General features: G+C 45.6%; 1 protein-coding gene across 1 annotated transcript; it reads right to left on the reverse strand.

Moving 5' to 3' along the window:
* Window positions 1-297: 297 nt before the first annotated feature.
* Window positions 298-18,838, reverse strand: LOC126015993 (cytochrome c oxidase subunit 5A, mitochondrial). Its single transcript, XM_049778513.1, has 5 exons — window positions 18,635-18,838; window positions 8,246-8,362; window positions 6,392-6,513; window positions 3,303-3,424; window positions 298-465 (listed from the first exon to the last, which is right to left on the reverse strand). The coding sequence occupies exons 1-4, from the start codon at window positions 18,732-18,734 to the stop codon at window positions 3,311-3,313; spliced, it is 453 nt and encodes a 150-aa protein (XP_049634470.1). The 5' UTR covers window positions 18,735-18,838; the 3' UTR covers window positions 298-465; window positions 3,303-3,310.
* Between the last annotated feature and the right edge of the window lie 1,996 nt (window positions 18,839-20,834).

Consider the following 20,834-nt stretch of genomic DNA (forward strand, 5'->3'; position numbering starts at 1 on the left):
TAAGGAAGGGACATGTGGATGTTGTCAGGGATCATACTGCCTTTTATTTACTTCATGTTTTTATTTTTGTTTTTCATATGAGCCACTCCTTCCAGAGCTGGAGACAAGGAGCAGGGAAAGGTGTGTGCTCTACTACTTGAGTCACCTCCCCATCAGCAGTGTGGGCATGTGGTTTCTTATGAATTCAAATAGTTCTCTCAGTCCATAGATAGCAAAGAAGCCATTAAACCAATGGCCTATACTAGTTCATTTTCTGCTTTGCAAAGTAATACAACAGGAACAAGGAACAATACCTAATTTCAGTTCAAACTCATTTCCCTTTTATTAAAGTCCAAGTAACCATGACATGGATTGGAACTCAATAAAGGAAAACTTATTCAAAGAAGGTAATATGTTTTCTTCACTTTTCCAGGTGAGTCTTTACAATCAAGTAGTAGTAGCATCAGGAATTCTTGGGAAGCCCATCTGTAAGAGAAAACATAAGGTAGGAACTAGGAAAAAGTAGGAGTAGTACTCTTGCTCCAATAGGTGAGTCCCCTTGTACTCCCAAAGCTTTAGAGCCATAGCCCAAGAAATAAACAATGGCTCAGTAGAATTTTTACTGAATCTTGTCTACAGGCTCCATCCAGCTTTTTAATTATTTACACCCTTGGTACTTCCTGGGGTAGTCTTTTTCCCAAAGAATTTCTCTTGGTGGTGCTCAAGGGACCATATGGGCTGCTGTGGATTAAGCTCAGGGCAGCTGCATGCAAGGCAAATGCCCTACTAGTTGTACTGTCATTCTGGCTTCCATATATATATATATATATATATATATATATTTTTTTTTTTTTTTTGGGGGGGGTCTCACCCGGCAGTGCTCAGGGGTTACTCCTGGCTCCATGCTCAGAAATTGCTCCTGGCAGGCACGGGGGACCACATGGGACTCTGGGATGCAAACTGATGACCTTCTGCATGAAAGGCAAACGCCTTACGTCCATGCTATCTCTTCGGCCCCCCATATATTTTGTTTTATGAAGCTTTTCTCTACACCGTGCATTACACCTAGATACTCTTGTGACTGGTTTTATTATATAGCCTGTCTTTTCAGAGAATAGGGTATACTCCTGGTGAATAAAACCTTGCAGTGAAATAATGAATAGACATGATAAGTGAATGTTTGATGTAGTAACTCACCTTAATCTGGAAGTAATTATATTCATTTTGTTACTAATGCTTAAGTATCTAAACTATTTGGAGCAGGAGTGATAGTGCAGTGGTAGGGCGTTTGCCTTGTCCACAGCAGATCCAGGACAGACCTAGGTTTGATCCCCGGCATCCCATATGGTCCCCCAAGCCAGGAGCGATTTCTGAGCTCATAGCCAGGAGTAACCCCGAGTGTAACTGAGCGTGGACCAAAAACCTAAATAAATAAATAATTTGATTTACATTTTAAAGTAAAGTGGCTTTGAATATTTTTATTTTTGTTTGGTTTTGGGTCACATTTAGCTGCTCAGGGCTTACCCGTAGCTATGCACTCAGGAATCATTCCTGCAAGATTCAAGATCATATGTGGGGTTGAATCTGAGTTAGTTGCCTGCAGGGCAAGTACCTTACCTGCTTATCTCTTTAGCCCTGAGTATTGATTTATATTATTACCTGTTTCTTTGGGGAGGGGATAGTTTTTGGAACACACCCATCATTTCTCAGGGAACTGTGTGGTAGTGGTACTGGGGATCAACCAAGGCTCCCTCATATGAGCACACATGCTAGCACTTTTGAGTTATTATTCCCCTAGTCCTAGCTCCATGAATTTTAAAATTCATGAACATTCTTATACCTTTTATTTCCAGTCACTTTTTAAGGGGAGTTGGAGGGAGAAGGAAAGGGAGAGAAGGGGAGGATGAGGAGATGGGGAAGGTGTGCCACATCTGGTGGTGCTCAGAAGTCACTCACTCCCAAGGTATTAGGGGAAAGTGGAACTATACGGTGGTAGGGGTCAAAACAGGTTGTGCTGCATGAAGGGCAAGTGTCTTAACTCCTGTACTCTCTCTTAAGCCAAACGGATTATTTAAAAATAAAAATTAAGGGGACTGGAGCGGTGATGCAAGCGAAAAGGCATCTGCCTTGCCTGCACTAGCCTAGGATGGACCGCAATTGGATCCCCTGGTACCCTATATGGTCCCTCAAGCCAGAGCATTTCTGAGTACACAGCCTGGAGTAAACTGAGCATCAGTGGGTGCGGCCCAAACCAAAACCAAAATATTAGGAGCTGGAAAGATAGCACAGCCATGAGACGTTTGCTTTGCAAGTGGCCGACCTGGGATGGACTTGGATTTGATCCCCAGCATCCCATATGGTCCCCAAGCCTGCCAGGAGCAACTGAGTGCAGAGCAAGAGTTACCCGAGCGATTCCAGGTATGGCCCAACATTCGCCTCCCCCCCCCCCCCCAAATTGGGTCCAGAGTATAGTGTAAGAGATAGGTGCTTGCCAGGGTTTGATCCTCTGCCTGAGCCCATCAGGAATGATCCCTCATGCAGAACTAGGGCCCATGGCACCTCTGGTATGACCCCAAAAACAAAACCAAAAATCGGGGGCCAGAAAGAATAGTAAGTACAGCCGTAAGGCCCTTGCCTTGCATGCATCAAAGCATCACTGAGTATGACCTAATAAAACAAAATAAATAACAATGAAAATCAAATAAAAGCTTTGGTGCTGTGGTTTAGTTGGTTAAAGCACCTGTCTAGTAAACAGGAGCATCACCAGGGATGGCCCAAAAACAATAACACACACACACACACAAAAAAATCAAATAAAAAATTTGAACTAGGGGCTGGAGCAGTAACACAAGCAGTAGGGCGTTGCCTTGCACGCGCTGACCTAGGATGGACCTCGATTCTCTCATATGGTCCCCCAAGCCAGGAGCAATTTCTGAGCGTATAGCCAGGAGTAATCCCTGAGTGTCACCAGGTGTGGCCCAGACACCAAAAACCAAACAAACAAAAAATTGAACTAGCGGGCCGGGCAGTGGCGCTAAAGGTAAGGTGCCTGCCTTGCCTGCGCTAGCCTTGGACGGACCGCGGTTCGATCCCCCGGTGTCCCATATGGTCCCCCAAGCCAGGAGCGACTTCTGAGCACATAGCCAGGAGTAACCCCTGAGCGTTACCGGGTGTGGCCCAAAAACCAAAAAAAAAAAAAAAAAATTGAACTAGCACCCTATAGTCCCCTAAATGCCACAATGCCCCCACTAAAATCTTACTTTGTCTAAGAACACTGAAATATCTCTTTCCTTCCCCTCCTTATTCAGTTGTGTATTGCTTACCATATGGTTTATACTTTATCAAGGCCCAGTTCCTCTGGAGTAGAGATTCCCAGTTCATTTAAAGTTGGTCTAAGTTCCTGGATGACATAGGGGTAGATTTCCTTATGAGGTCCTGCTTTATCCTGATAATAAAGAAAATATTTATAATAAAGAAAAACATTTAGTTCTCTGTAAAGCATTCTATTAAGGAAAAAACCTTGAAAATTCTTTTACTCAGGGTAGGTTAGTAGTATAGAATATAAATCACTTGCAAGTTAACCAACATATTGTCCAATAAAGAGCTACTTGCCTAGGCTCTTTTAGGCAAGTATAATTTGTCTTGTACTTGCCTAAAGAGCAATTATACCTATTGTTAGGTACAATTTCCAAATGGTTTTTTTTTTTTTGGTTTTTGGGCCATGCCCGGCTATGCTCAGGGGTTGTTCCTGGCTATCTGCTCAGAAATAGCTCCTGGCAGGCACGGGGGACCATATGGGACACCGGGATTCGAACCAACCACCTTAGGTCCTGCATCGGCTGCTTGCAGGGCAAACACTGCTGTGCTATATCTCCGACCCCTCCAAATGGGTTTTAAAAACACTTGGGATCAGAGAGAGTACAAGGGATAAGGTATCTGGTTTTGTTTTTTTTTTTTTGTTTTTGGGTCACACCGGCAGCGCTCAGGGGTTACTCCTGGCTCTATGCTCAGAAATCGCCCCTGGCAGGCACAGAAGACATATGGGATGCTGGGATTCGAATTACAGTCCTTCTGCATGAAAGGCAAACGCCTTACCTCCAGGCAAGCCCTGGTTCAATTCCTGGCGTAACATACAGTTCTCTTAGCACTGTGGAGTGACCACTGAGCACTGAACCAGATACAGCCTCTGAGTACCACCAAATATGGCTTCAGATCCCCTCCCCCATCAGAATAAATAAAATTACTTGAGTCTAAGTTAACTGGACTAAATCCTGGGGAAGCGGGGGAGAGCTGTGACTTACAGGGAAAGGCAACAATGATAGAATTTTGTGAAGATAATTAAACATGCCCAGAAGGCAACAGGAATAATTAAGTTAACACAGGAAAAGTTTTTAATTTGCCTCCAATTTAGTCCCTAAGTGAATTAACTGTTGGTGTTGAATGAATTGACAGCCTACAGAACCCTTAATTATATTACTTATATTAGATAAACAATGTCACACTTTCTCTCTCACAGACTTTCTGAGTTTCTTCCTTTACAGAACATGACACCAATCATAGCATTTAATTTCTTTTTTTTTTTTTTTTTTTTTTGGTTTTTGGGCCACACCCGTTTGACGGTCAGGGGTCACTCCTGGCTATGTGCTCAGAAATCGCCCCTGGCTTGGGGGAACCATATGGGACGCCGGGGGATCGAACCGCTGTCCGTTCCTTGGCTAGCGCTTGTAAGGCAGAGCACCTTACCTCCAGCGCCACCGCCCGGCCCCAGCATTTAATTTCTTAACAAAAATATAAACTGTAGTTCAACCTTTCTATAGATGGCCTTTTCTGTATTTTTCTTTTGGTTCTTGGGTCACACCTGGCAGTGGGGGACCATATGGAATGCCAGGATTTAAACCACCATCCTTCTGCATGCAAAGCAAATGCCCTACCTCCATGCTATCTCTCCGGCTCCTGGCCTTTGCTTTATTTTTTTAAATTTTCTAATGTCGGGCCGGAGAGATAGCTTGGAGGTAAGGTGTTTGCCTTGCATGCAGAAGGACGGTGGTTCAAATCTTGGCATCCCATATGGGCTCCCGAGCCTGCCAGGAGCGATTTCTGAGCGTAGAGCCAGAAATAACTCCTGAGCATTGCTGGGTGTGACCAAAAAAAAAAATTTTAATTCCAAGGAAATGTGCAAAGCCACATACAAGAGGCAAAGCATGCACGCTAGCCTGTATGTGTAATGGAACCTAGGGCACTGCTACATCTGTAGCCTATACATACTTTTTTTTTTTTTTTTTGGTTTTTGTTTTTTGGGTCACACCCAGTGGTACCCCTGGCTCTGCGCTCAGAAATTGCTCCTGGCAAGCACGGGGACCATATGGGATGCCGGGATTCAAACCACCATCTGTCCTGGATTGGCTGCGTGCAAGGCAAATGACCTACTGCTGTACTATCTCTTCACCCCTCATAATTTTGTTAAGATGAATTCTCAAATGGAACTGAACTACACAATATCAAAGACAACACACATCACACCTCCCCAGCACAGGGACGAATAGTGTTGAGGCTTTTACACATGCAAGCAAAGTACTTTACTGTTGAGCTATACTCCAGCCTCAAACACTTGTTTTGGACCACATCTGGCAGTGCTCAGGGGCTACTTCCAGATCAATGCCTCATGCAGTACTTTCGGGACAAAGTGGTGCTGGGGACTGAACCCAGAGCTCAGGTGTGAAAAGCATGTGATTTAGCCCACTGAGCTTTTTTCCTGGTCCTTCTACACATACTCAGGGCGTTGGATAAATAAAGGAAAATTGCCCTTAGAAATTTAACCAGGGGCCGGAGCGGTGGCGCAACAGTAGGGTGCTTGCCTTGCACATGGCTGACCTAGGATGGACCACGGTTTGATCCCCCAGCATCCCATATGGTTCCCCAAGCCAGAAGCAATTTCTGAGCGCACAGCCAGGAATAACCCCTGAGCATAACCAGGTGTGGCCCAAAAAACAAAAAAAAGAAAGAAAATCTAACTGGCCAGGAGACATAGTCCAGCAGGTAGGTTGCTTGCCTTGCCTACAGCTGATCCAGTTTTGATTCCCCAGCAGCCCATATGGTCCCCTGGGTATTGTTGGGTATGGGTCAAAAGCAAAAAAATTGAAATACTAACTGCAAGGGGCCAGAGATATAATACAGGAGTTAAGGTGCTTTGCATGAGGTGGACCCTCATTTCAATCCCTAGCCCACCCACTCAACGCCCCCCAAAAAAGGGAAAAAAAGTGGGGAGAAAAACCTAATTGCAGTGTTCATCACCTCTAACCATGGAGAGCATGTTTTCAGAGTATGAACAAATTGAAAAACACAGAATATACTGATATATAATCAACAGCTTACTGACTTCCAGAACAACTTTCAGCAATGTCATTTCACTGACCTTAACAACTTCTAGGATGCGAACTGCACTAGCAAAGTCATTTAACCGTCTGCATGCTCGCAAAGCAGCATCAATAATTTTGGGTTCTGGAACCAGATCATAGCCAACGAGTGTGTTCATCCCTGTTAAATTCAAAAAGAAGGGCCACATAAATATCCTCAAACTAAAACTGGTAAAAGGACAGACACCAGAACATTGTAGAAATGAAACTCAATCAGGAATTTAGAACTTTGTATCTCATGGCGATTACATTTTTTTTTTAAAAAAAGATACACACATATAGGGGATGGGGTACAGAAAAAGGATACACACATTATTGAATTAGAGCTACTTACATTTTTATTAAACCATAGGCAGTGATCTAACCTGTTTGGGACTTTATGTTCTTAATTGAGACTCCACCTTTAACATGTTCTGAAGGATCTTCCAGTGAATTGGAAGACAAAACCATGCAAAAGCATGCAAATGGATGGCAATCAGAGTTTTCTTTCAAAAAATATTATTTTGGGTGCTAGAGTGGCGGCGCAAGCCATAAGGCATCTGTCTGCCTTGCACCCTAGCATAGGACAGACTGCGGCTTGATCCTCCAGCATCCCATATGGTCTCCCAAGCCAGGAGTGATTTCTGAGCACATAGCCAGGAGGAACTCCTGAGAGTCACTGGGTGTGGCTCCAAAACCAAAAAACTATTTTCATATTAACTAACTACCTTTCTAAAAGGAGGTCATCTTCAACTAACATCTTTTTTTGTTTGTATTTGGGTCACACCCAGCAGCGCTCAGGAGTTATTACTCCTGGCTCTAGGCTTTGAAGTCGCTCCTGCAGGCTCAGGGGACCATATGGGATGCCGGATTTCGAACCAGGGTCTGTCCTGTGTAAGCCGCGTGCAAGACAAATGATGCCTTACTGCTATGCTATCGCTCCAGCCCCCTATTTAGCTGTTTTTAAAGATTTGTTTGGAAAATAATCTGAATTAACTAGAGAAATGCTTAAGGAGGGAGTTAATGAAGCCCAAATGAGGCTATTAAGTAGCTATTACAGAGAAACATTAGCACACAGACTCATTAACATTCATCTAGAAAATGACTGGGCACTATTACTTTTCGCTCTACACAAAATGATACCACATAAAATTTACAATATCCTCAATGAGAATGCAGAATTTCTGTTCATTATTTCTACCCAAGACTATACAATAAAGTTTCACCAACTGCATTAAAATCGCTTTATTTTATTCCTGCAAAGAAATTAAAAGTACTTAAGAGGTTTCTTGATTTTATTTAAAATGCTTAAATAAAGAACATCGGTGATTACAACACTAAAAGATATTAAGAAGACAACTCTTGCCTTGGTCTGAAATAAATTATTCTACACTCAAAATTATTTATCTACTAATAGCATTAAAATAGTTATCATTAATGTGCTAACTCAGGCTAAATAACTCTGAAAATTAGGAAAAAGTAAATACTTCTAGTGGACACTTAACTATTATAGCAAGAAGGTTAAAGAACCAAAGAATACATGCATAACTTATCTGAGGTTATAAACCCATCAACTGCCCTGTATCCTTCTGTGACATTATAGCACCAGTTCTCAGTCAGGAGCAATTCTGTTCCCTCTGGGAACATGTGTGACTGTGACAAATGGGGAAGAGGCATGCAGAATTTTAGCGTGAGTGTCCCGAGGCCATAGATACCTACATACCCTATCAGAACATCTGGCCTAAACTGTTGATCATACCTGCTGCCAAAAACTATCACAGAGAAAATACTAGGGAGTTATTGTACAGTACTCAGCTTAAATAATCTAAGTCTCCAAAACAGCTCATATTTCTATGCCAAAACATGACAGTTACCTTTACGCAATTCCCAGGCATCAATGTCGGGCTTGTTAAAATATGTCACCCAGCGAGCATCAAACTCCTCATCTGTCTCATGTGACCCATGGGAGTAGCAGCGAGCGGACTGTGTAGCTACAATAGAGAAAGAAAAATAGCCTCAATGTATGGAAATACTACTTTGTATTACTGAAAGTATACTAAGGTATGTTTGACCTTTCCCTTATCTTTTTTTACTCTTTTTGGCAGGGGGTGAGAGGTGCCACAGGGCTCAGGGCTTACTCCTGGCTGTGTGATCAGGTATCACTCCAGGTGGGCTAGGACCCTATAGGATGCTAGGGACTGAACCCGAGTTGGTTGCAAATGCACCTCTGGACTATTGAACCATCCTCTCCTTTTTCCTTTTTTTTTTTTTTTGGGGGGGGGGGTCACACTGGCAGTGCTCTGGGGTTATTCCTGGCTCTATGCTCAGAAATCGCTCCTGGCAGGCTCAGGACCATATGGAATGCCGGGATTTGAACCACAGTCCTTCTGTGTCTAAGGCAATGCCCTATCTGTCCGGCCTCTCCTTATCCTTTTTTACTGTGTAGAAAAACAAATACATTAAATGCATTGCTTTTTTTTTCTTTGGTTTTTGGGTCACACCCGACAGGTTACTCCTAGCTCCACGCACAGAAATCGCCCCTGGCGGGCACGGGGACCATATGGGATGCCAGAATTCCAACCATCGTCCTTCTGCATGCAAGACAAAAGCCTTACCTCCATGCTATCTCTCCGGCCCAAATGCACTTTTTTCAATAATTTATTATTTATTGATTAATTAGTTTTGGGGACACACCCAGTGGTATTCAAGGGTTACTCCTGGCTCTGCACTCAGAAATTGCCCTGGCAGGCTGGGTGCCCATATGGGATGCTGGGAATTGAACTGGATCCCTTCCAGGTTGGTCTCATGCAAGGCAAAGGCCCTACCATGGTGCTATCTCTCCGGCCTCTAAATGCATTGTTCTGAATCAAGTAGGGAAATTCTTCAACAGATAAAGGAAATGAATCTCACATACTGATGTGAAAAATGAAGTTAGTGAGGCCAGAGCGATAGCACAGCAGTAAGGATTTGCCTTGCACTTGGCCAACATAGGATGGACTCCGGTTCGAATCCCAGCATCCCATATGGTCCCCCCAAACCAGCCAGGAGCAACTTCTGAATGCAGAGCCAACCCTTGAGCGCCACTGGGTGTGACCCAAAAACAGGAAGAAAAAAAAAGTAATCAAACAAATGGGCCATAACATTAGTTAAACATCTACTTTGCACATTAAAGTCTTTTTTTTTTTTTTTTTTGGTTTTTGGGCCACACCCGGCAGTGCTCAGGGGTACACTCCTGGCTGTCTGTTCAGAAATAGCTCCTGGCAGGCACGGGGGACCATATGGGACACCGGGGTTCGAACCAACCACCTTAGGTCCTGGATCGGCTGCTTGCAAGGCAAACTCCGCTGTGCTATCTCTCCGGGCCCATGAAAGTCAAATTTGATCCCCAAGATCATGTTTCCTCAAGCACCAAATTGGGCCTAGTCCCTAAGCACTACCGAGTATGGATCTAAAACCAAGAACAGAAATTAAGCAAGGAAAGGCCAAGGCATAGAAGAGTACAGCTTTGTGGTCAAGAATTTCCTCTGGGGTCCAGAGAGATAGCACAGCGGTGTTTCCCTTGCAAGGAGCCAATCCAGGACCTAAGGTGGTTGGTTCGAATCCCGGTGTCCCATATGGTCCCCCGTGCCTGCCAGGAGCTATTTCTGAGCAGACAGCCAGGAGTAACCCCTGAGCACCACCGGTTGTGGCCCAAAAACCAAAAACCAAAAAAAAAATAAAATAAAATAAAAGAATTTCCTCTGGGGCTAGAGTGGTCACACAGTGGGTAGGGCATTCGCCTTACATGCAGTAGACCTGGGTTCAATCCCCTGCATCCATATGGCCTCTGAGCCTGCCAGGAATAACCCCTGAGTGCTGCCAGGTGTAGCCCAAATCCCCACCCCCTCCAAAAATAAAAGAAATTCCCCTGCATGTGTGAGGTTCTAGATTTGTCCTTGCCTATGCACACACTCTCCCACTCATTGTAGGAGATAGCCTAACAGCTGGAACACATATTGTGTCTGCAGGAGCCCTGGGTCTCACCCCCAGCACTGTAAGGTCCCAACAGAGAACTGAGAGTAAACACTAAGAACCACCACTACAAAGGAGTAGAGGAGGGGCTGAAAATAATACAGTAGATGGGGCACTGGCTTTTGCACATGGTCAACCCAGGTTCAATTCCCATATGCTGCCCCAAGAACTGCCAGGAACATGGAGCCAGAAGCAACCCTGAGCACTGGCTGATCTGACACAAAAACAAGTGAGTAGAGGAACTTCGGATGTAGCTCAGGAAAAAGAACAGCCTTGCATTCTTAGCATCCCTTAGAACCAAGAAATTAGGGGAGGGGCTGTAGAGGTAGTACAGCAGACAAGACATGTTTTCAATCCTGGGCATCCCATATGGTACCCTGAGCACCACCAGAAGTAATTCCTGAGGGCAGAACTAGAAATATGATCCGAGCATATTCCTGTATGCTCCTGAGCCATACCTGTATGGCTCTAAAATAAAATAAAATAAAACTGAACAAAAGGAATGCTGTAAGTATGCTTATGCTTTTCTCAAAATGTGAAATTTGGAAAAAAAAAGTGTCACTATTTTTTGGAGGATGGGGATTTTGGCCACATTCAGTCTTAAACCCTGTGCTACGTTTTCAATATGGAAAGGTTGGTTCTTTGCTTCCAGGTCTGAAGTCTTACAACAAAAAACTAAATTCTCCACATTTTCCAGTTATTATTGTTCTTTTTTTTCTCTTTGCTTTGTTTGGTTAGAATGATACCTAAATAAAAAAAAAAAAAAAAAAAAAAAAAAACAAAAAACAATGACCCAGCAGTTAGGGAAATGGCTCAAAGGACAGGAGTGACTGCTAACAGGCAAGAGCCCTGGGTTCAGTCATGCTATGGTGCCCCAGGGCTGCCAAGATTGGCCTCCCACACCCAAAATAAAATAAATCCAATAGCTAGTATGTGGCTCAGAAGTAGAAACCTTGCCTTGAGCGTGTGAGGTCGTAGGGTCCTAGGTCGTAACCCTAGAACCACATATAAACTTAATTCTAGAACTGAAGCAATAGTACAGTGGGTAAGGCACTTTAAGGTTTCCTGAACCCACCCTGAGGATTCCTGACTGCATAGTCAGGAGTAGGTTCTGAGTACAGCTAGGTGTGAACAAAAACAAAACGGAACAAGAGAAATCCTAATAAAATAAAAATAAAAACTATTATAGCAAGAGTTAAAGAACTAAGGACTAATTGCATGACTTAGCAGAATAGCCCTAGCCCCAACTGTTGACTGTATCTGCTGACAAACCCTGCAACAGAGAAAATACTATGGAGTTGTAAAATATTCCCAACTGGAAGCTGCTGGACAGTACCTCAGCTCACATAATGCAGGTCAAAATCCATTTTAGGAGCAGCTGGAGAAATGTACAGTGGGTAGGGTGCTTGCCTGGCACACTCCACCCAGGCTCTGCACTCAGGGGGATCCCTTAAGGCAGGGCTCAAGGTACCATATGTGATGACAGGGATAGAATCTGGGTCAGCCATGTGCAAGGCAAGCACCAAACCTGCTTTACCATTGCTCCAGGCCCAGCACATATTTTCTTGAAAATAATTTCCAACAGGGCCGGAGAGAGCACAGCGGTAGGACGTTTGCCTTGCACACAGCCGATCCAGGACAGATGGTGGTTTGAATCCCGGCATCCCAAATGGTCTCCTGAGCCTGCCAGGAGTAAACCCCGCAAAAACAAAACAATAAAAAGCAATAATGTCCTAAAACCTGTGTTCTCCACCAGATTGTATTCCAAACTGTATTAAACATCTTGGCAATTTTTATCATAAAACTAAGTCCTCTTGGAGATGGGAATATGGTTCAAGTGGCCTGAATACCTAAAAGGAAAAAAAAAAAAAAAAAAGACCCATATAGAACTTTAGCTGCAGGCTTTGTTTTGTTCTGGGCCACCACATCTGGTCATCCCAGGCTTAATCTGGGTTTTGTGTTCAGGGATCACCCTTTGAGGAACATAGAGTGCTGAAGATGGAACCATGGTCAGCTGTGTGCAAGGTAATACCCTACCAGGTTATTATCACTCTGGGCCTCGGCTGCAGTTAAAAAAAAAAATACTTGGGTATCCTAATATAAATAATGAAGTATTTGATAAGCAAAAATCTGCCATGTGCAAGGCAAATGCCCTACCACTGTGCTATAGCTCTGGCCCCTAGAATAAACATTTTTTTTCTGAGCAGATGAACAGGTCAGGTCAGAGTCATAGTATAGTGGGTAGGACACTTGCCCTGTCCTAATTTCCAAACCTATCAGGTCACTTAAACCATGGTCACAATCGTGAAGATCAAACCTACCATAGTCCCCCAAACCTACGAGGTGTGATTCCTGAGTGCAGAGCCAGAAGTAACTTCTGAACACCGCCTAGAGTGACTCACTCTTCCCTCCAAAGAAGAAAAAAAAAAGTCACCTATTAAATTGACCTTTCCTACAGTAGAATGTGGTTAGTTTCTTTGCTTTTGGCGCCACACCCTGCATTACTCATGGGTTAATTCTGGCTCTGTGCTCAGAAATTAATCCTGGCAAGATCGGGGGACCCTATGGGATGCCAGGGATTGAACCCAGGTTGTATCCTAGGCAAATGCCTTACCTGCTGTGCTTTTTCTCTGGCAAGCCCCCAAAGTTGGTTGGTTTCCTTCTTTTCTTTTTAGTTTTTTTTTTTTTTTTTTTGGTTTTTGGGTCACACCGGGCGGTGCTCAGGGGTTACTCCTGGCTGTCTGCTCAGAAATAGCTCCTGGCAGGCACGGGGGACCATATGGGACACCGGGATTCGAACCAACCACCTTTGGTCCTGGATCGGCTGCTGCAAGGCAAACGCCGCTGTGCTATCTCTCCGGGCCCTCTTTTTAGTTTTTTGGGCCACACCTGGCAGCACTCAAGGGTTACTCCTGGCTCTGTGCTCAGAAATCACTCCTGGCAGGTTCGGGGACCATATGGGATCTGGGGATCGAACCCAGTAGGCAGTGTGCAGGGCAAACGCCCTATCCACTTTGCTATCACTCTAGCCCCAAGATTGGTTTCTTTTTTTTTTTTTTTTGGGTCACACCGGCAGTGCTCAGGGGTTACTCCTGGCTCTGTGCTCAGAAATCACTCCTGGCAGGTTCGGGGACCATATGGGATCTGGGGATCGAACCCAGTAGGCAGTGTGCAGGGCAAACGCCCTATCCACTTTGCTATCACTCTAGCCCCAAGATTGGTTTCTTTTTTTTTTTTTTTTTTTTTTGGGTCACACCGGCAGTGCTCAGGGGTTACTCCTGGCTCCATGCTCAGAAATTGCTCCTGGCAGGCATGGGGGACCATATGGGACGCTGGGATTCGAACCGATGACCTCTTGCATGAAAGGCAAACGCCTTACCTCCATGCTATCTCTCCAGCCCCAAGATTGGTTTCTTGATAACCATCAGCTCACTGCTGGATTGGTTTCCAGAGTGCAGAGCCAGGAGTACACTTCTGAGCAACAGAGTGTCCCCAAACAAAGCAAGCAAAACAACAATCTTCTCTGGAACAAATATTTAGAATAGCAAGCAGAGCCTGAGCAATAGCACAGAAAGTAGGGCACTTGATTGATATAAGGCCAACCCAGGTTCAATTCCCAGCACCCCATATGGTCCCCTGAGCAGGAGTGATCCCATGAGCACAGTCAGGAATATGCCCTGATATAACAAGTGTGGCCCAAAAACAAACATAAAGAAAAGGAAAAAAAAAAAAAGGGTTATTTATACTCAATTTCTTTTTTGGCTTTTAGTTATACATGATGTTAAAAACAAAAGCTAATATATTTAGACAATTTCAAGGTTCAATCTTTCTGGTTTAAATTTGGTAAAACCAGGGCCAGAGCAATACCGTATTTTCCGGCCTATAAGACGACTTTTGAAACAAACAAAAAAAAGTCAACCAAAAATCGGGGGTCGTCTTATACGCCGAGTATATCCCGAAAAATGTTTCAATATGCCGCTAAACGAAAATTGTCTGAATATTGCCACAAAACGAATTTTCCAACTCGATCCTGCACCTATCACTGCCAGGCTGCTCGGACCGCCTCTCTAACTCAGCCAATCCAAGCAGGCTTTTGATGCATGGAAATCAGACAATGCTCTGACCCGAATCTACAGTGTAAAGCCTGCTCAGATGGCCAGAGTCAGAGAGGAAGTCTCTGACAGTAGAACCTTTGGACCTTTGCTTGTTGTGATTGGCTCACTGTGGAAGATACAGTTGCAGCACAGGAACGTTCTGTCTGATACAGTGAATACAGGCCTAAACCTACTTTTTAACTGCAAAATTAGGGGGTCGTCTTATACGCCGGAAAATACGGTAAATAGCACAGAGGTACGGCATTTGCACAAGGCCAACCGGGATAGACACGGGGAACCCAGCATCCCATATGGTCCTCCTGAGCCTGCCAGGAGTGATTTCTGAGTGATGAGCCAGAAGTAACCCCTGAGTTTCACCAGGTGTGGCCACAAAACAGAAACAAAAAAATTGGTTAAACCAGAAAGCATTCCAGAAAGCATTGCAACAACTAACTCAGCTTGGAAATGACTCAAAGAAAGAGCATTTTGATGGGGGGAGGGAGGGCAATTCTAAAAGGAAGAGAAAGTAGATAATGTAATGGGCACAGGAAAAGCTCAGAGGCTTAAGAGCAGCTATAAACCTCGTGATCCAAAGGCTGGAAATCCAGAAATGCAGGAGTGGTGTATAAAAGAAGTTGGAATCACCAAACTTTGTAACAAGCCTGTCAAGGTGGCAGGCAGGCAGGTGGGGTGGGGAATGATGGTGTGTGGGAACACAGTTGCGTTGAAATATTATGTGCCTAAAACAACCATCCGTAACTCTGTAAATCATAGTTCTTTAAGTTAAAAAAAATGTTTAAAAAAATGGTTGGAAAATGATTAAACGAAGGAAAAAAGAAATAGCAAGGGCCAGAGAAATTGTATGTGGTGGGGCTAAAGAGATAGCATGGAGGTAGGGCATTTGCCTTGCATGCAGAAGGATGGTGGTTAGAATCCTGGCATCCCATATGGTCCCCGAGCCTGGCAGGAGCAATTTCTGAGTGTAGAGCCAGGAGTAGCCCCTGAGCACTGCTGGGTGTGACCCAAAAACCAAAAACAAAAGTATGTGGCAGACCTCTGTTAGATCCCTAGTAAAACATAAGGTCCCTATCCCTGAGTGCAGAGTCAGAAGCTCTGAGCATAGCTTGATATGCAAAAAAAAAACCAAAATTAAAACAACAAAACGAATGCTATTTAAACTCACAGCAGGACCAAGAAAAGGAAAATGGAAGCACCTACTCTTCTGATAAGGAGGTATGAGTAAGAACTCCATAGGTTGCCTAGAGAAGTTAACCATTATTCAAAATTAATTATGTAACTCAATAGTTGCTGGAAAACTGCTTTGAGTTGGAGAGTTCTTCATAAACAAAATATGAAATTTGAGGCTTGAGCGATAGTACAGAAGGTACTTGTCTTGTGAGTTGGATCCCTGGCATCCCATATGGTCACCAAGAGTCTGCCAGGAGTGATTCCTGAGTGCAAAGCCTAAGCACCACCACAGCTGTGTGCAGCTCAAAATAAAACAAGATAAAACAAAACAAAAAGACTTTGTGTTGCTACTTAACTAAGTAAAATCTTTAGATCTTGAGGTAGCTCAGGTTAATCCCATTTAGAGATCTTTCTTTAATTTGACCCAGGTTAATTTATGTATGAACTTAATCTTCTGGATTACACAAAGCCTGTTGTCTCACAGTGCCAGAATAGTAGGCAAGGAGCTTGCTTTGAAGTTGCTAATTCTGGGATCCCTGGCACCATATATGTCCCCTCAGTCTGGCCAGAAGTGAATCCTAAGCACTACTGGGTATGCCAACACCTTCATCCAAAGAAGATTAACCCAAAACGAGAACATGCAAAAATTAAAACAATTATATATGTATTGAGCATTTAGCCAGACAAGGTGCTAAGAGTTACAATAACCCAATTAAACCTCAGCAATAGTAGGTCTTAAGAGTAGGCAACTGTTAGGTTAAATAACATGTCATATCCAAGGTCACACAGAAAGTAGCTGACACAATTCTACAACTTCCTCCTTGTGGCAATTCTTTAGATCTTTGGGGAAAACACTCCAATGACAGATTGTATGTACAATTTGCCAAAAACTTCCCCAAACCTCTAGCCCAATTCATCAGTTCTTTAAGAATTAAGAAACCTTTCGGGCCCGGAGAGATAGCGCAGCGGCGTTTGCCTTGCAAGCAGTCGATCCAGGACCAAAGGTGGTTGGGTTCAAATCCCGATGTCCCATATGGTCCCCCGTGCCTGCCAGGAGCTATTTCTGAGCAGACAGCCAGGAGTAACCCCTGAGCACCGCCAGGTGTGGCCCAAAAACCAAAAAAAAAAAAAAAAAAAAAAAAAGAAACCTTTCAAAATATTAATGAAAAAATTAAAGTATCTACTTTGGCCATTTGAAGAGAATTTAAAAAAAAGAAACCCAACCAACCAAAAAATACTCTTAAGTCTGGAAAAACCAGAACAGCCCAAAATACAAACCTATTTATCCATAAATAATAAAGGCAACAATTTCCTCTTCTATAAAATAACTGGGGACAGAAGAGAGAGCAGATACAGACAGCACTTGCCTTCCACACTGCCAACCACGTTTGATCTTCAGCATTCCATAGTCCCCTGAACACCATCAGGAGTAATCCCTGACTGCAGAGCCAATCTAGTAGGGGTTTTTTAATTATAAAAATAATTTTGTAATAATCAGATGATCATCATGATTTCGGAAACGTACGCCTACCATAAGGCTCTACAATAAATTAAAGAAGGTAAAGGGCCAGAGTAGCATAGTGATTAACGTACTCTTTACCCATACACAGGTGAAAAACAAAATAAAGCAGAAATTAGCAACACCTTTCTTCTGCACAGCCCAACTGATGACAGATGGCGTCCCCGCAGCAGGGGTGTAGAGCCTTTAAATTCACTTTGAGGGGGGTTCACAGTCCAGCCTTCCAAAGATCCGCTTAACTGTTAGCACCTCAAATTTTAACTGCTGCTTGGAGGAACTGCGGCTCTAGATTGGGTGCTTTCAGTTACGCAATCGTGCCTTTTTTTTTTGGCTAGAGGCATTAAGTGATGGGAGCGGGGTATAGAATCTGAAGCCTTTTGCACGCAAAGCACCAGCTGATCGTTCCCGGCTCCCCCCCCCCCCCCATGACGTCTCTAACCCAACCCTTCCTTTTCCAGGTAGAACCCCCATCTCTAGGCATCACGATTGCTTACATCTCAGCAATTCCTGGCGAGTCATGCTCTCGGCCTAAGGTCCCGCAATGTCTAGCTCGGTCCAAGGGACCGGAGAAACGAGGCTGCCTAAAATGATCACCGAGGGGGCCGGAGAGATAGCAGAGATAGGGCATTTTGCCTTGCATGCAGAAGGACGGAGGTTCGAATATGGTCCCTCGAGCCTGCCATGAGCGATTTCTGAGCGTAGAGCCAGCCAGGAGTGACCCTTGAGCGCTGCCGGGGGTGACCCCCCAAAAAACAAGATAAATAATAAATAAATAGAATAACCACCGAGCCTGCAAGCAAAGCTCGCTTGCAAAGAGTCCAGGGCAGGGCATAGGTCGCCTGTTGGCAGCCTGGGTCCGGAGGGAGGAGGTGGGGAGGGAGGGAGACCCAGGAGAGAGAGGACGCCGGGCTGGCCCGACCCTGAGGTCCCGTCCCTAAGGGCCGGCTGCCTGGCACCTCTCAATGTCACCTTCGCGAGCCAGCGCGCCGCAGGCCTGGACAGGGGCCGGGGCCACTGCCAATCAGGTGGCCTTGTGGGTTCACGCCGGGGACACGCGGTCTGGACTTGGGGCCTTGCACCCCGGGCAGGTCCACACCGCACCGAGGTGTCCCGGGGACCGGTTCAAGGTCACGAGACCTTGCACAGCGGCGGGGCGGTTGCTTTGCATTGCATTGCATTGCATCGCATCGCATTGCATGCAGAAGGTCGGTGGTTCGAATCGGCACCCCAGGGGGTCCCCTAATGGAGCCTTTCTGAGCGCAGAGCCGGGAGGAGCCCCTGAGCATCACCGGTGTGACCCCAAAGCCATGAAGATCCAACGAGAAGGCGACGGGAGCCGGCCGCGGGGTCTAGGCCGCGGGGTAGCCTGGCCTCGAGTGCGGCGGGGGCCCAGGTCACAGCAAGGACACGCGGGAGCGGGCGGCGGCGGGCGGCGGGGAGGACGATCTTACCAATCGCGGCGCCGCCGGGGACGGGGACGGAGTGCAGGCGGCCCCGGGGAGCCGTGCGGACGGCGGCGGCGGCGCAGCGACGGAGAGCGGCGCCCAGCATGACGGCGATGGCGGCGCGCGGGCTGCAAGCAGAAGAGAAGCCGGCGGTGCGCTCGCGGCCGCTCCGGCGCTCCAGGGGGCGGGGCCGGACGCACGCGCTGACGCACGCACGCACGCTGGGCGGGGCCGGACGCACGACCCTGATTGGACTCGCGCCGCGGTGCGGGAGATGCGCGCGCCGATACGGCGGCCCGCTGGGGACGCACCGTTTCGCCACTTCTCACCGCGGAAGTAGAGCCGAGCTGGGCGCTGCGAGTCCAGCCCGGCTCCGGTGAAATAGACGCACCTCCTATGGGAATGGGGGCTAGGTGCTTGCTTTGGAGTTCGCAGCTCACACGATCGATTCCCTCAGCACCGGCAGGAGGGATCCTTGAGTGCAGAGTCAAGAGTGATCCCTAAAAAAAAAAAAAAAAAAAAAAAGAGTGATCCCTGAGCACCGTCGGGGGTGGCCCAGAGACACACACACACACACACACACACACACACACACACACACACACACACACACACACACAACGCCCAGAGACACACGCACCCAGAAAAACACACCCAGAGACACACCTTCAGAAACATACACCCAGAAACACACAGACACTCGCACCCACAAACACACACACAGAGACACACGCACCCAGAAACACACCCAAAAACATACACACCTAAAAACAGACACACACACACACCAAATGATATTAATGGCAGATTATAACTAAAAATCAGTATTTTTTTTTTTTTTACCAAAATCAAAGAATGAAGAATGCAGGGACTGCCGGATAATACAACGGTTAAAATGTTTGGTCTTGCCTGAAGGAATAAAAATCTGGGAATTGTAGAATATGGAATGTAAACTAAAATGAAGAATGGCCTATGTTGGGAGACTGATAGACTCTGTACAACTCCTAGTTTTGAGACAACAGTAGTATGAGAAAATGGTTTATAGCGATGATTCCTATAGATGACCAGAAAAGAAATGGGGAAATGTTTTTGAAGTTCTTTTTACTAGTTGAATAGTTTTCACAAGTATTAGTAAATTCATAGTTTTATTAGATATAACCACGCTGTTAACTTCTGCTTTTTTTTTTTTTTTTTGGGTTTTGGGCCACACCCGGTTTCGCTCAGGGGTTACTCCTGGCTATGAGCTCAGAAGTCACTCCTGACTTGGGGGACCATATGGGACGCCGGGGGATCGAACCGCGGTCCGTCCAAGGCTAACACAGGCAAGGCAGGTACCTTACCTCTAGCGCCACCGCCTGGCCCCTAACTTCTGCTTTCTAAGATTCACTGTTCCAGGCACCTCTGGCCCCAAGATTCCTGCAGTTAAGTAATAAAGTAATTTATTACCATTCCTAGGGGCCCCTGATGCTAAAGACAGCTGACATTGTTCTATTGCTTCTAGGGTTCCAGGCACCTCCGCTCCCCCCGCCCCCCCCCCCCCCCCCCCCCCCGCAAGGCACCTACCAGCCAGGCAATAAAACAAAAACTTCGGAAATAAGCAGAGCCAGGGAAGGGGACTGTATGGTGTGAATTAAAATTTATGTTTATGTAGGCCTGTAGAATGTTTGAAATATCACCTCTTGTAGTTTTGTGTAGCTGACAAAAGATGTAATGGAATGATCTGAAGAGTATATAAGTTGGGGCTGGAGAGATAGCATGGAGGAAAGGCGTTTGCCTTTCATACAGGAGGTCATCGGTTCGAATCCAGGCATTCCATATGGTCTTCCCCCCCCCCCCCCGTGCCTGCCAAAAGCCAGGAATAACCCCTGAGCACTTCCGGGTGTGATCCAAAATCCACAACAAAAAAAGAGTATATAAGTTGCTTGAAAGTTTGAACCAGGGTTGCTCTCTAGGGAGGCGGACCTGGAGAGCCAGAAATAAAGTCTGCTTGCTCAAGTCCGCGAGTCTCCTGATATTTCTTCAGCCACTCGCTTCCGAACATTGCCTACAGCGGATCCCAGTTTGATCCCTATGTGGCATGGTCCAAATGACCAGGAATGTCTGCCAAGCACAGCGTCAGCCAGGGGTAGGCCCCCACCAGCACTGATGAGTAAGACTCATCTGGAGTATGCTTATCACGGTGTTTGCCCCCTCCTTTTTTTTTGTT

Source organism: Suncus etruscus, chromosome 1, assembly GCF_024139225.1.
Source record: "Suncus etruscus isolate mSunEtr1 chromosome 1, mSunEtr1.pri.cur, whole genome shotgun sequence".
NCBI classification, from domain to species: Eukaryota; Metazoa; Chordata; class Mammalia; order Eulipotyphla; family Soricidae; genus Suncus; species Suncus etruscus.

Bases quoted from the DNA above. Each gene is read 5' to 3' on its own strand.
- LOC126015993 (XM_049778513.1), bottom strand. From the start codon at position 18,734: ATGCTGGGCGCCGCTCTCCGTCGCTGCGCCGCCGCCGCCGTCCGCACG. The intron at 6,514-8,245 runs GTAACTGTCATG...TGAATTTAACAG, and splicing joins TGCCTGGGAATTGCGTAAAG to GGATGAACACACTCGTTGGC. The intron at 3,425-6,391 runs GTCAGTGAAATG...CTTTATTATCAG, and splicing joins GCATCCTAGAAGTTGTTAAG to GATAAAGCAGGACCTCATAA.